At 37.9% G+C, this 14,057-nt stretch overlaps 1 protein-coding gene across 1 annotated transcript in view; it reads left to right on the top strand.

Annotated features, from left to right (window-relative positions):
- The window catches only part of DGKB (diacylglycerol kinase beta), a 396,795-nt gene extending 383,038 nt beyond the window's left edge, over window positions 1–13,757 (top strand). The window contains exon 27 of the mRNA XM_075827771.1: window positions 4,054–13,757. Within this exon, the coding sequence (XP_075683886.1) occupies window positions 4,054–4,161 (108 nt within the window). The 3' untranslated portion in view covers window positions 4,162–13,757. The remainder of the gene's footprint in view (window positions 1–4,053) is intronic.
- The last annotated feature ends 300 nt before the right edge of the window (window positions 13,758–14,057 follow it).

Raw genomic sequence — 14,057 nt, 5'->3', positions numbered from 1 at the left:
GACATGTAAAAATGGCCGCATAAAAAACGCCCCGTGGGAACGGAACACCGTTTTTCCCATTGAAATCAAGGGGCAGATGTTTGGAGGTGTTCAGCCCCCATATTTTCAGATGGTTTTCGGGGCGTTTACGGCCATGTGAACATACCCTAACTGTGACTTCAGGAACAGGTTGTATTTTGCAGACGAGCACTGGTAGTAGTGCAGGAGACGTCTGCTGTAGTTCTGCTCCCCTGAACATTATCTACCTCCTCATAAATATAATTCTATAGAACTATCGAAGATGACACAAGACATGACCAGCAGTTTCCAATAAAAAAAAACATAATAATAGATTTATATTAGGCAATCAACATAAATATTCATAAAACATTATCGAGAATTTATGAAAGGGTAACTAAACATTCAACAAACTTCTGACATGTCATAGTTTTGATTGGTGGGATCCGAGCACTGAGACCCCCACCAATCACTAAAACGAAGCGTCAGAAGCGCCCGTGTGAGCGCTCAGCCGCATCGTTTCAGTTCGGCTTTTTCCGGAAATAAATGTATCGGAGTACGGGCTCAATAGAAAGTCTATGCGCCTGTACTCCGATACATCGGCTTTCCGCAAAAAGCCGAACAGAAACGAAGCGACTCAGCGCTCATACGAGCGCTTCTGCCGCTTTTTTTAGCGATTGGTGGGGGTCTCAGTACTCGGATCCCCACCAATCAAAACATCTGACATGTCAGAAGTTTGCTGAACGTTTAGTTACCCTTTAAGTCTGGGGTTTCATATTCCTGTCTTGATAGGAAACAAGCTGGAATACCTTTTGAAAAAAAATATTTAATGGCACGATTGAGTGAAATCTACGTCAGCCACGAGCTCAGGTAGATTTCCGATGAATTATAGTACATACGTCGGACCACAGGTGGCCCTGCCCCTTCCACCCCTTCCGCCCCTTTTGCTAAGCTCCGGCCCCACTTTTTTTTAAAATGACAAGAGCAATGGAAACGGCCCAAAAGTTGTAATTTGGAGACTTTTGAGCCGCTTGTGACTACTTTACGACAGAAAACTGATGTAGAAAAGTTGTTAAAGCCCCCCCTATTATGTATAATATATTGTCTTTTTATATGTGTAGGTTTTGTATTATAATAATGTAATTTATATAGTTTTCTTTGCACTACATTGTGTTTTAAATTCCATTCACATCCAAATATGCCCTAAACATTCTGCTGGATGCCACTTGGATTCTGTTGTGCTGACAGACACACCCCTAAGTCGACTGCGCTATTGATTCCGTCGAAAAAAATGGAAACCTGCCAGAATGGTGACAACCGGAAACCATTAGCAATGTTTCCGTCACCATTGATATCAATGGTGATGCAAACGGAAGCTAAGGTTTCCATTTGACTTTCCGTTGAGGGGTTTCAAGACGGAAACCTCCGACGGAACCCCTCAACGGAAAGCCAACGCTGATGTGAATAGGCCCTTACTGCCAACTGCCTACCACTCATCAGCTGATCGCAACTCAGGAAGTTGTGGCTCTCGACTCCGCCTAATAGTGGAGGATTCCAAGCAAAATATCCCTTATAATATTTCTAAGCATTAATAGGTCATATAGACAAAAGGATGTCATCATGAAAGATCTTTAATGACTTTAGTGAGACTAGTGGACTAGTTGAGTCACAATCCAGACTATAAGTGATCAAATAAGAAACCAGAGCAGTGGTTAGTCCAGAGAGTCTACGTTAAGACAAAACTTTTTCCGAATGTAACCGATCTGTCTATATTAATTCTATTCTGTAGATTATTATAATAAAACCCGAAGTCACTGGAAATTTAAGAACACATTTTTTTCAATACCTTGTCAAGAAAAATTGCCGATTCCAAAAAAAGAAAAAAATTCAATTTTCGGCACTAATGGCTCTTCTACGCGTGACATACTTTTTTATTTAATACAGTTAATATATGGCACGAGAACAAAAAAAAAAGAGATTCATTATACTTTGGAAATGTCAGGTATGTACTTTAAAAGAAATATATTTTGCAGGTTCTAATAGACTGGTGTTTCTGACCAGGGAAATGCTTTTTCTGAGACGGCCATGGGAAGGCTGACAACTGATATTTAATAAATGATGAATCCTTGTATTAGTTCTAGAATCTTAAATAAAAATGTCTGGTAATACTTGAGAAAAACTTTCCGCATCACTAGCCCAAAGGCAACGTGTAACCTTTTTATTACATAATTAGGGATATCTATTATCTTACAACAATGTATCTTAAAGTCACAAGTAAAATGCCACTTTGATAATCACTTTCAATTAGCTTTAAGCTAAGCAGGCACTCGTAAAATGTCTTCCTTCTTTAATTTTGAATTAGGAAACATTGTAGACATAATCTTTCCAGAGTGTGTATAATTTAAGGTAGTTTATGCTAAAATAAATCAAAAATAGTATAATTGTCCTAATCTATGCCGCCGTTTTACAAGAGTAATATCATTACCAACTCATTAGCAGATAAGACTAGTTCGTCTTTGGTGGCTTTTGCCGGGAGCTAACCTTTCCGGTTTTATAGGTGTCTATTAGATCTATGCCTGAGAAAATGGGCTATTCAAGACGGACGAAAAGTACAAGGATTACTTTTAACATTTTAGTGATCCGGATTCGTAGAATCTCGTTAAACTCCTTTATATCCATGTATTTAGTTTTAATTTAAGCAATTTAGGCAACTATTGGAATAACTGTAAATTGTTAACTATACTTAAAACCAAAAAATTAGCAAAAAATTAAAAAAAATTATTAATGGTGGGCCAGTCTTGTAACACTGGAGTTGTAGGTTCGAATACAATCAGGGTTTTGTTAGCAATTCATCTCCCACTATAAAAAATTGCTTAGGGTTAGAGAAAAGGGCTTGCCATTTTCTTAGAAACAGTGCTAAGCTTGACCAGGGGCTGTGGCTGGTACTGCAGGGGAAGTACTGCTAAACACAGCCCATCAACCAGTGTGGAACTTGTTTTATAAAAAACTTTTATTTATCCTGAACCCCTTTAACGATAAGGAAATTAGATTGTGAGCTAATTAAGCTATCTTTCATTGATATTGATGTGTCCTTCATTACCTTTTCTTTTATCACAACATATCCTAAGATGTGTGGCGCGAGATGACCAGCTTAAAAAAAAACCACATTATCTCACGATATTTTGTCATGAGATATCTATGTCTATATGTGGCCACCCAGTAGTTGTGTTGTGATTTGCAGCCTGTCAAGGGTTTTGCTAGCATGTCGCGATATTGTATTGAAATGGTTTCATGAGAAATTGGAGTCCTCAACCTAATTCAAGCAAAGGTAAGGGTGTACACATCTTTACTTCAGTGTGAATTTCATAAAAAGCTAATAGAGATGATCAAATTTGTTAAAAGAAAATTCCCAAAAGGGTGAATTTCCTTTTATATAGCCATATTTCAAGCGTATAAGACACTGGAGGCCGAAATGTTGACATTTGGATCCATATTTCAGCATCCATCAGGACCAGAACAAGTTCTGTGCAAGACTCTGCGCAAAACATTGTGTGGGGCACCCCTTCCTGTCTTTGAAAAGGGAAGAGGCCCTTAGATGGTGGATACTTCAGGGCATTACCTCTGTTTCCCTCTCTATAATCTGGCCCTGGCCACAATTGTCTTATATAATGAAACTATGGCTCCGTAAGAAGAACTTTTCCTATCTGCAAAGTGAATTCACCCAACTCTATGAGCTTTTTATGAAAGTCACCCAAGGGACTAATGTAAGTCATTATAATCTGCATACTAGCAGGTGATAAATGTTAGATTTGTGGAAACCCACCAATCACTAGAACAGGGGACCCCGGTAAGAAGGAGATCAAATAGGATCAAGCATGCACTATGCCGTTCACTCAAATTCTATGGCACGGATGGAAACAGTCGAGTGTTGTGTTTGGAGTACCCCGTTAATTAATTTTCCCAATGTTTTTTAATTATGAAGGTTCTGCCACATCCAAAAATCTGACCAAATGCTTTAGTTGTAATTATTTTTTTCTTTATTATTTATTTATTTAGATCCAGATTACCCACAAGAACCAAGCCCCTATGCTGATGGGACCTCCCCCGAGGAACAGTCTCTTTACATCCTTCATCAAAGGAACAATGAGCAGAAACAAAGAGTGAATGATGTTACATATTTACATTCAATGGACATTTTGGCCTCTTACCTTGTCTTGCTGGGCTTAATACGCTATAATTGGAATAATGGGCTTGCTTAGACATTTTTTTTTATTTATCATTTTGACGTTAAATTATAATTCTAATTTATTGTAATAGTTTTTTTTCTTTCTGTGTTTGGCATGTGCACTTAGTATTTATTTCTATTGAGCAACATTACGGCCTGTAATGTTTGCATGCTTTAATTTACTGTTATGCATCTGAATGCTCAGATCAGATCAGGATCGAAATAATTTTTAAGGAAATATTTTACATTAGTGGAGAACTAACGTGAACATGTCTACACATTTATAATAATTATTTGATATTAAAAATAGTTATTGAGATAATTTTTTAAAGGACCCCAGTCTCCAAAAACTTTTTCTCTAAGGGTCCATGCACTCAAAGCCACGTGGACAGAGGAAAAAAACCCTCTGCATAGATACAGTATGGGTGGGTTCATGACAGTCAATGAGCTCAGTATTACAGATTAGTGGAACACAGATGGACCCTCACCATTCCTATCCCATTCAAAAAGATAACCCCTGGACCATGACTGAAACTTTCTTTAACACCATGTCTGCTAAGTATGTTCTCCAAGGAGGACCTTCAATATGAAGGGTCTGGCTCAGACCTCAGTGGATTATGGGGTAATAACCAAGATCTGAATCACAATAGGTTTCTCAACCCTACTAGATTAGGTCAATAGAGACTTGTGTAACACTCGGCACAGTTAAGAGTAAAACACTCTAACCTTCTTTAACTAAACACCATACGTTGAAAACTACAATAGGTTGATATCCTTAAAGTGTTTGTTCAACTTTGAACACAATTTTCCGTTTATGTAAAATGAATCTACATTTTTAGCTTTTACTGTTCTGAGTTGAAGCCTCCTCCAGAGCTGCATTCACCATTCTATAATATTTTCACCAGAGAGGAAATCTCCCACCATTTCATTCTTCTTCAGTGTCTACACAGAGCCTGCTCTGGTGATTTTCATTTAGACTCAGTACAGGCATTGGATGTTGGAAAAACGAATGGCCCGATACATTATAGGAGCAAAGCCCTGATGTGTCTGATGACAATCTTGTCGTCTGCTTGCAAAAGCAACTAGCAGAAATATGAATTCAGCTCTGAACTATAATATAGGCTGTAACTCAAGATAAGTAATGTAATATATATATGCATACAGTGACTCCACCAGCAGAATAGTGAGTGCAGCTCTGGAGTATAATACAGGATATAACTCAGGATCAGTACAGGATAGGTAATATTATGTATGTACACAGTGACTCCACCAGCAGAATAGTGAGTGCAGCTCTGGATTATATTACAGGCTGTAATTTAGGATCAGTACAAGATTGTAATGTGATGTATGTACACAGTGACCCCCACCAGCAGAATAGTGAGTGCAGCTCTGGAGCATAATACAGTTGGTAACTCAGGATCAGTACAGGATAAGTAATGTAATGTATGTACACAGTGACTCCACCAGCAGAATAGTGAGTGCAGCTCTGGTGTATAATACAGGATGTAACTCAGGATCAGTACAGGATAAGTAATGTAATGTATGTACACAGTGACTCCACAAGCAGAATAGTGAGTGCAGCTCTGGTGTATAATACAGGATGTAACTCAGGATCAGTACAGGATAAGTAATGTAATGTATGTACACAGTGACTCCACAAGCAGAATAGTGAGCGCAGCTCTGGAGTATAATACAAGCTATAACTCAGGATCAGTAGAATATAAGTAATGTTATGTATTCACAAAGTAACGTAACATTTTACTTAGAGTATAGCTATTTATACACTGTAAACTCGTGTCCAAATGTGAATATACACTTCAAGATCAATTTTAGTCACCCAGGAAAATATTACAATAATAGGACTGGAGACTAGGATTTTCCTATAAAATATATATAATGAACACAGCAAATAATTTATTGTTATGTGACATATTCAGCTTTACATTTGTGAATGGGCTGTGTACTTCAGCCAATAATGCAAACATGTATAATGTTCAACAGAGTTTGCTTTAAAGTGAAGCCCCATCTTGTAACACCTGGTCCTTTTTAGGTCCAAAATTCTGTGCTGATTAATTTCTTATTATATCTTTATAGTGGTGGGAGATTTTTTTTTTATGATACAGATCTCCTAATCCTCTGCATAGCCAAGGAGATAAATAATATGCCTTATGCTGCTTCAGCCACCACTAGAGGGAGCAGTATCCAGTAAGGTACAAAGCTCCCCCTAGTGGTGACTGCAGGCAGCCAGAATTTCATAATTTAACCCCTATGAACGAGATTTGAAGCTTTGTATCATAAAAACGGAGCCATGACCATTACAAAGATATGTTATGAAAGTAATCAGCACAGAATAACTTATTTATATATATTAAAAAAATGGCGGACCTTCACTTTAATGCATCAAAGATGTACTTTATTTATCTGAACATCCTCTATCACAGAAAGGTATGCATAAATAATTTGTGTAAATCTATACAGTGGCACAAATAACCAATCTGATCTTTAGAAACCACTCACTTAATAAACTGTTTCCCGCCAAAGATTTACTGGCTGAAGACTTTGGAGTAATGGGTTAATGCATAATTAATCAAGGACATCGAATGAAATTCACAGCTGAAAAAAGAAATAAATTACAGCACTTTTGATTACCTTGGCGAGTGCATAGATTAGACTCCTGGTGCATTAAGTAAACGTATATACTTCTGTTGCCGGGTAAGATGCCGCCAATTTTCTATAGATATTGGGGATCTATCTATAAAACGCTATGAATTTTAACGTGCACTTGTGAAAAAAATCATATATGTAAATATTTGTAAAGGAATTTAGTTTCATAAGGAAGATTGAGAACATATATTTGCATAGATGCTCATATAGAGACTACGTATCGTTAATATGCGATATGACAAAGTATATAATAGAGAGTTAGATAAGGATAGACCCAGCCTCAAAACTTTTTTAATGATATTTTGGAAAGTTTATCTTAACCTTGGTTAGTTTTTTTTATTGTGGTAGAAATGTCCAATGGACTTCTTATGGGACTACTAAAAACATTCCTGCCCCACCTAGGGTCATGCAAATGTCAAGAGATTGAACTGTGATATCATGTTTTTTGGTAATATTCAGAACAAGAGTAATTTTTTTAATACAGCACTTTTTATGTTGTACTTAGGAAGCACTCGGTTTAATGGTCTAATATTAAAGGGGCTGTCTAGGCCTATAAAACATGGCTGCTTTTTTTCAAAAATAGCCCCCACCTGTCAACAGGTTGTGTGTGGTTTTGAAGCTCAACCCTATGAACTTCAGTGGAGTTGAGCTGCCAAACCAGAGACACGACCCACGGACAGGTGTGGGACTGTTTTTGGAAGAAAGCAGCCATGTATTTGAAATCCTGTACAACCCCTTTTATTAGGGCATTAGGACCCCTACCCCGGATCCCCCTCTATGATCCAGAATGGGGAGCCACACATCTCCGTTCTAGCAGACTCGAGCTATCCATGTATTACAAGGTCGGCCATTCATTTAAAAGGCTGTCATAATATACTCCATTGGCATGGATGTCTAGGACTTCCCCATGCAAAATTAACTGAAAGGGGATGTCTCTGATGAGACAACTCCTTTAAGGAAACCAACCCATTGGGACCCAGGGTAGACTTTTTGAGTCTGTTTTTTCACATCTCCATGCCCTATCGAGGGCCTAGAACAAAGACTTATGGACAATTTGGAGTCAACCACAATAGAGTTGTTCCAATATTTGGGCCTCAAGAACATTGGTACATTGAATTGATCCCCACTAGAACAATGGTGGCCTCAACTGTCTCAATATGTGGTGCTTGAACTTAAGTTACTGGATAAAGACATATTGACAGTTGAGGTTCTAGAAGATTGGCATTTTGTGGTTTTTGGTTGGTCACCATTAGGGTAGTGATGGCCTCAATGAGTGGGGGGGGGGGGAATGGAAGTTTACAAAAGGTCCAGCTGCTGCAATACATGGGTGTCGATTTTTGAGATGGTACAGATTTCGCACTGCGTGTGCTTCAGTATAAGATACTAGATAAATTGACACTTTGGATTCTAGAAGATTGGAAAGTTGTTTGTCATTAGTCACCATTAGTGTAGTGGTTGACTCAATGAGTGTGGGCATAGAGCTTAGATGGTACAGCTGCCACACTACATGGTGCCTGAGTATAAGTTACTTCTTAAGCTTATCTTTGGAGTTGGAACCATAGATGCTCCTGTTGAAGACTGCTCAAGTTTAGATTGAACTTTTTGGGGCCGATGATTCAAAAAATGTTTGTAGTTTCCCTCTCGTCTAAATTGAATTCATGGAAACACCAAAGGGTCACATCTCTTTGAATCAACACAGATATTTTTGGAAAATTTTTGTAATTTAGTCATAATATGCTCAATGATTTTCCCCTTAAAAGGGGAACATGCATATCCCTCAAGTTCCAATATATTACGGTTACGTGGACATCTTCACTGACACAGAGAAGATTTCTACCGTTATCTACAGTGGTAATAATTATTTACTATATGGAAGTAATACAATATAATAGCTCCATAGTGGGTTACTAATTAGCATTTTTAGAGTGGCACTACCCTTTAAGAGCCCTTTGGCATCTGGGTCCAGTCAAAAAGATTCAAGTTGTTCCTTAAAATAAGTATATATGTAGTGAGAAGTGAGTGGTATCCTCTAGCATGTACTTTTTCTAAGACTACTGTTTTCTTGTTTTTTATTTTCAATACTGAATATAGATTAAAAATTATTTTCGGGAAGAAGTAAGAACCTTCCTCAGATCGCCAGTGCACGTTGAATTAATTTATCTCGTATATAAAGCATGTTGAACTGTATTTGGTTTTCTTAGGACTCTAATTTATTATTGTCACTGATCCCCTGTATGGAGTATATTTTTTTTTATGAGATGCTTATTATACATTAATTAATTGCTAACTACTTTTATCAGTATTAGGAATACAATTGAGATTCACTATGGGCTAAATGTACTAAGTTATGGTTTGTTTCAGTTATTTTCTACCTCCCCTAAAGTCCCAAAATCTACCAATATTAGAAACCAGAATCAGATCATTTAATTCCGAACCCAATTTACAATAATTCAGACCGTATGAATATCGACATTTGGTACTGGAAGTCTGGCCCTAGGATTCCCCACCCAAAATACCAGAAGTCAAACCCTATTAATTCAAACTCAAGATAATAGAAGTTAGACCCTATGAATCCTAACCTGAGATACCGGAAGTCAGGCCCTAGCCATCGGAGACTAAGATATTGAAAAGCAAACCCTATATATCTAAAACCAACATACTTGGCGTCAGACTCTATAAATCTTAACCTGAGGTACAAGAAGTCAGACCATATGAATCTTGACCTGAGGTACTGGAAGTCATGCCCTATGAATCCAAACCCAAAATACTAAATGTCACACCCTATGAATTCAAACTCAAGACACTAGCAGCCAGAACCTATGGACCTGAACCCAAGGTACTGGAAGTCAGATCCTATGAATCTGAAAACAATGTACCAAAAGTTAGACCCTATGATTCTAAATCTGAGACACTTTATTTAAGACTCTAGACCCAATATTAGGGCAAAATGTAAGTTCAGAATGGGCCTCATTGGTGATCATTTCATTTGGGGTACTTAACTATCACAATCATGTAGAATTTGAATTGCCTCATGAGGAGAAATATGATCAACCAATTCCCTCTGACCCCTTCTTTTAAAATTAGAGAAAAAAGTTACAAAAAGTTAATCAATGGCTCTTATTTAAACCCTTTGTAGAAGTGTAACCTGAAAGTGCCCCTTAATCGCACACGCATTTCAGTTTCCAAGTTCTCTGGGTTCCCTGCTGTCTGGCTGTTCTTTTGTTCTTCCAGTTTGATTCACATTTATCTCTAGTTTTACGTGTACCTATCCTGACACATGTTTCATGTTCCAATCATGAGATCCTGAGATTTGACTATAAGATAGGTTGCCCATTGTAGTAGACAAACCTTTGTTTAACTAGTTAGGCTTTGTTCACATACCGTTTTTGCCTTCCTTCATGGGTATACATGGGGGGGGGGGTATTTTCTGACGTATACTGTACCTCAGACGGAAGGGTCCAACGCACAGTATGCCACTGTATAGGCGTATAGTGGCATAAGTCATCCAAGAGGTCCCAGTGTAAAAAAACTTCTGTGTAGGAAAGTGTGGCACATATGGTTTCCTTCAAAGTGGCAAAAAAAGGTTTGCCGATGCATAACGGCCCACCAGGTACCAAAAAGAACACTTTAGATGAATTGGGCTCTATGGACACGTTCAGCATATGCCCTGGAAGCTCCCTTGGTGTATACATTGAACGTAGTGCAAAAACCATATGTGAACAATGCCTTACAGATCTGGGTATACTCTATCTGTGTCTATTCTGACACGCATTTCAGGGTCTTATTATAAGCTCCTTACTATTCTGCTAATCTACACGTCGGGTGTCCAATCATGTGGATAGTTAGCTGTGTTGCTTTATTAGGTATAGCTGTAGGTATAGGTACCCCTATCCATATATGCCGTTTTAGAGTGAATGTCCACCCATTTTTCCAAGTTCAAAATTCTGTGATAATTAATTTCATAATATATCTTTATTTTGGTCAGGACTATTTTTCTGATACAGAGATCCAAATCTTGGGTTAAATTAAACACATCTTACTGCAGTCACCACTAGAAGGAGCTACTTTATACTCTTTTATTATTGAGTTTAATGTATAAACTGTATGCAGCAAGCTCATAAGCTCCCCCTAGTGGTGGCTGCAGGTAGACAGAATTTTGGCATTTCTTTCTACGTCTATGCAGGTTTTTGGAGCTCTGTATGAGAAACATAGGGCCATGACCACTTTGAAGATAAATTGAGAAATGGAAAAGCTCAGAATGTTAATCCTAAAATGACATGGTATTAAAAGGTGGACGTTCACTTTATAGGAACACTCAGGATAAAACTGATACACTGTGCTATGCTCATACAGAGTCTGATGCCATAACACGTGGACACAAACAGCACCAAAGAGAGAATCCCTGTGTCATGCTCCACCCCCAAAAGTCCTGCACTAGGCTAAATATAAAGTATCAGTTTTGCTCTGAGTTTTCCATTAAGCTAAAAATTCTAAAAATCAAAATTTCAAACCATAATTGTTTTTATTTTTACTTTATAGTGAATCTGTATCCACTTTCTATTTTTATTTGATACAACATTACTATTCAATCATAAATCTAATAATTTAAAGGAATATTTAAAATAGATATAGATGCCTTAAACACAAGAACATCCATCAATGCAATTTCCAAAAACTTTTTGGAAAGTTTTTCCAAGTGTCTCATCAACCCTCCTCTGCAAGCAGTACATGCCCAACATGTTCCCAGTATTCTATGGAAATATCAGAAATCAGATTTTCTGCCTTAATCCAAAGATCTACACTAGTTCAGCTTGACTAAGCAAATCTATGTATATCAGATTCTTGATACTGAAATATCAGTGTTGTTCCTGGCACCAAGTGTAATGAGACGGTGGAGTTGTTGAAGTCATTTACTTTGCAGCCACACGTCACATTTTGCACTTTTTGAATTTCTGTAAATGTTTACAAAGCACATGAATTAAAGGAACACTCCAGACAAAAAACGGCTACAATGTATTATGTCTAGTGCCAGACCTGAGTGGGCGGGGCATGACACAAGAATTCCTTCATTGGTGTTCTATGAATCTTTGTATCATGCTCCGCCCCCTCAGAACCTGCACTTGGCATAATACAGTGTTTCGGTATTGCCTGGAGTGCTCCTTTAATACAAAGTCTTGAGATGAACAAGGTAAATCTGTTTTTACCTTCTCTTTGTTGTGTATTTTATGAAATGTGCATTTCATCTATTGTAATAATTCAGTTTATAACCTATATCTTAATATGTGTGTACGCAATGCTTGTTACCCGTTGTCTATATTATTTTTTTATTATGCAATGTATCCAGACAGTTGTCTTTTGTCAAAATTGTACATGTGATTGATTATTGAAGTCTGAAAAATGACCACCCTGTACATGGCGACTAGTAAACTGATTTTATTTGTGCAGGCGTGGTGTCATGTCAGCTATGTATATGCACTGTGAATGCTCAGAAAGGCTCCTGACAAACTGGTGGGTTCATAAGATATGGGGTGGACATTGACATCAGAGGTAGTAGACAGTCCCTTGGTCTCCCACTTCTCGCCCTTCAAGGTTTTCTGGTAAATACCCCAATTTATGTGCCAAATTCACTGGCGAATTGCAATCCTCCAATTCTTGTCAATATACATCCAGGAATACACATCGATGGCCTATCCTTAGAACAGACCATCAATGTGTGATCGGTAGGGTCTGATCCCTGAGATCACCACCAATCAGCAGTTTTCAGTTCTCATATTTGCGTTTTTTTTCTAGGGCTACGTCATCATCAATTCCTGGAAAACCCCTTTAAGGTGGTGGTGGGCTTACCAGTCCAAAGGGCTCTTGTGTAGCTTCAGAGGACGCCCATGTGATATGTTCACCTCTGATGGTTTTCATTTTGGAACATCCTTATTCTCCAGATTAAGATGGGTAATCTAAATATTAATGTCACATCTAACCTTTACTCCTAATGTTAAGTTATTTGGCAAATACATGATGTGTGCAGCTCCTCTCCTCTGATGACCCCATGATAACACTTTCTGTCCTGTCCATTGGCAGTCCAACCTTATCATAGAGACATTTTGTGGATATACAACTCCAACCACATCAATGTCCACATACTAGCCAGCTTGAATAGTGGTAGGTAGGATGGAGACATTTAAGGGGATCGAGATTTGGATCTACACAATGTTCCTATGACAAGACTGGTTGGCTAGAACTTCTCAACTCTAATCACATCCGCAGTTGCAATGGAATCTGTCTACCAAAAGACACAACCATAGGAGCTTAACTAACATCCCACGATACATTACATTGGGCATTATGGGTAATATAGATTTTCTACTACATATATTGCCCATTAATTTGCATATCCAACAACAATTTCAATTTTAGTTCCCATAAAATCTCACCAAAACTGTCAATAAAAAATCTAAAGTTAATGGATTAGTCCAGGTTTTAGACAATTTGAAAGAGGAGATTGGGAATTCGGAAAAGGTTCTGAAATGAAGACCCGTTAATAAAGAGAAAAACATCAGAGCTGGATTGGAAACAATGGAACTGTACTTTGATGGGTGGTGAAGCAGTGACCATGTTGCATTGGGAAAGCTTGTAGCATGATGGTAAATAGGTATTAATAGCATGCTGGGGTTTGATGTTATGCAACAGCAAGAAAGCCACGAGATTCAGACCACTGACATAGGCTTGTCCTGAAAGGTGGACAGAGCGGACACGAGATGAAGCGTCATTAGAGTGCCCCACTGCTCATTGGGACGTCTTGAAAGTGTGATCTCTGTATGTTATTTTTGCTTATTTTATTGTTAAAAATGAAAATTAAATACTGCACTTTCAAGGATCCTTGTGTGATATTTCTTTCATAGACGCTTATAGATTTCTTAAGAACAAACTAAAATTTGCAACACAACTTTGAGTAAAGAAAGTAAATCTAACAACATCAAACACTTTAACACAAGATGTGTGGAACCAATCATGTATGACCTCTGACTGGGACAGTGTACAAAGCACCTAATCCTGTCATGAGAGATACTTTCTGCATAGCTAGTGAAAATGTGAAAATAGTAGTTATATTCTTATACATAGGGGGCAGTATTCTAGTAGTTATATACTTATACATAGGGGGCAGTAATATAGTAGT

The sequence above is a fragment of the Rhinoderma darwinii genome, chromosome 5 (genome assembly GCF_050947455.1).
Source record: "Rhinoderma darwinii isolate aRhiDar2 chromosome 5, aRhiDar2.hap1, whole genome shotgun sequence".
Taxonomy (NCBI): domain Eukaryota; kingdom Metazoa; phylum Chordata; class Amphibia; order Anura; family Rhinodermatidae; genus Rhinoderma; species Rhinoderma darwinii.
The sequence above is the reverse complement of the archived record's forward strand: the minus strand, read 5'-3'. Positions and strand labels throughout refer to the sequence as shown.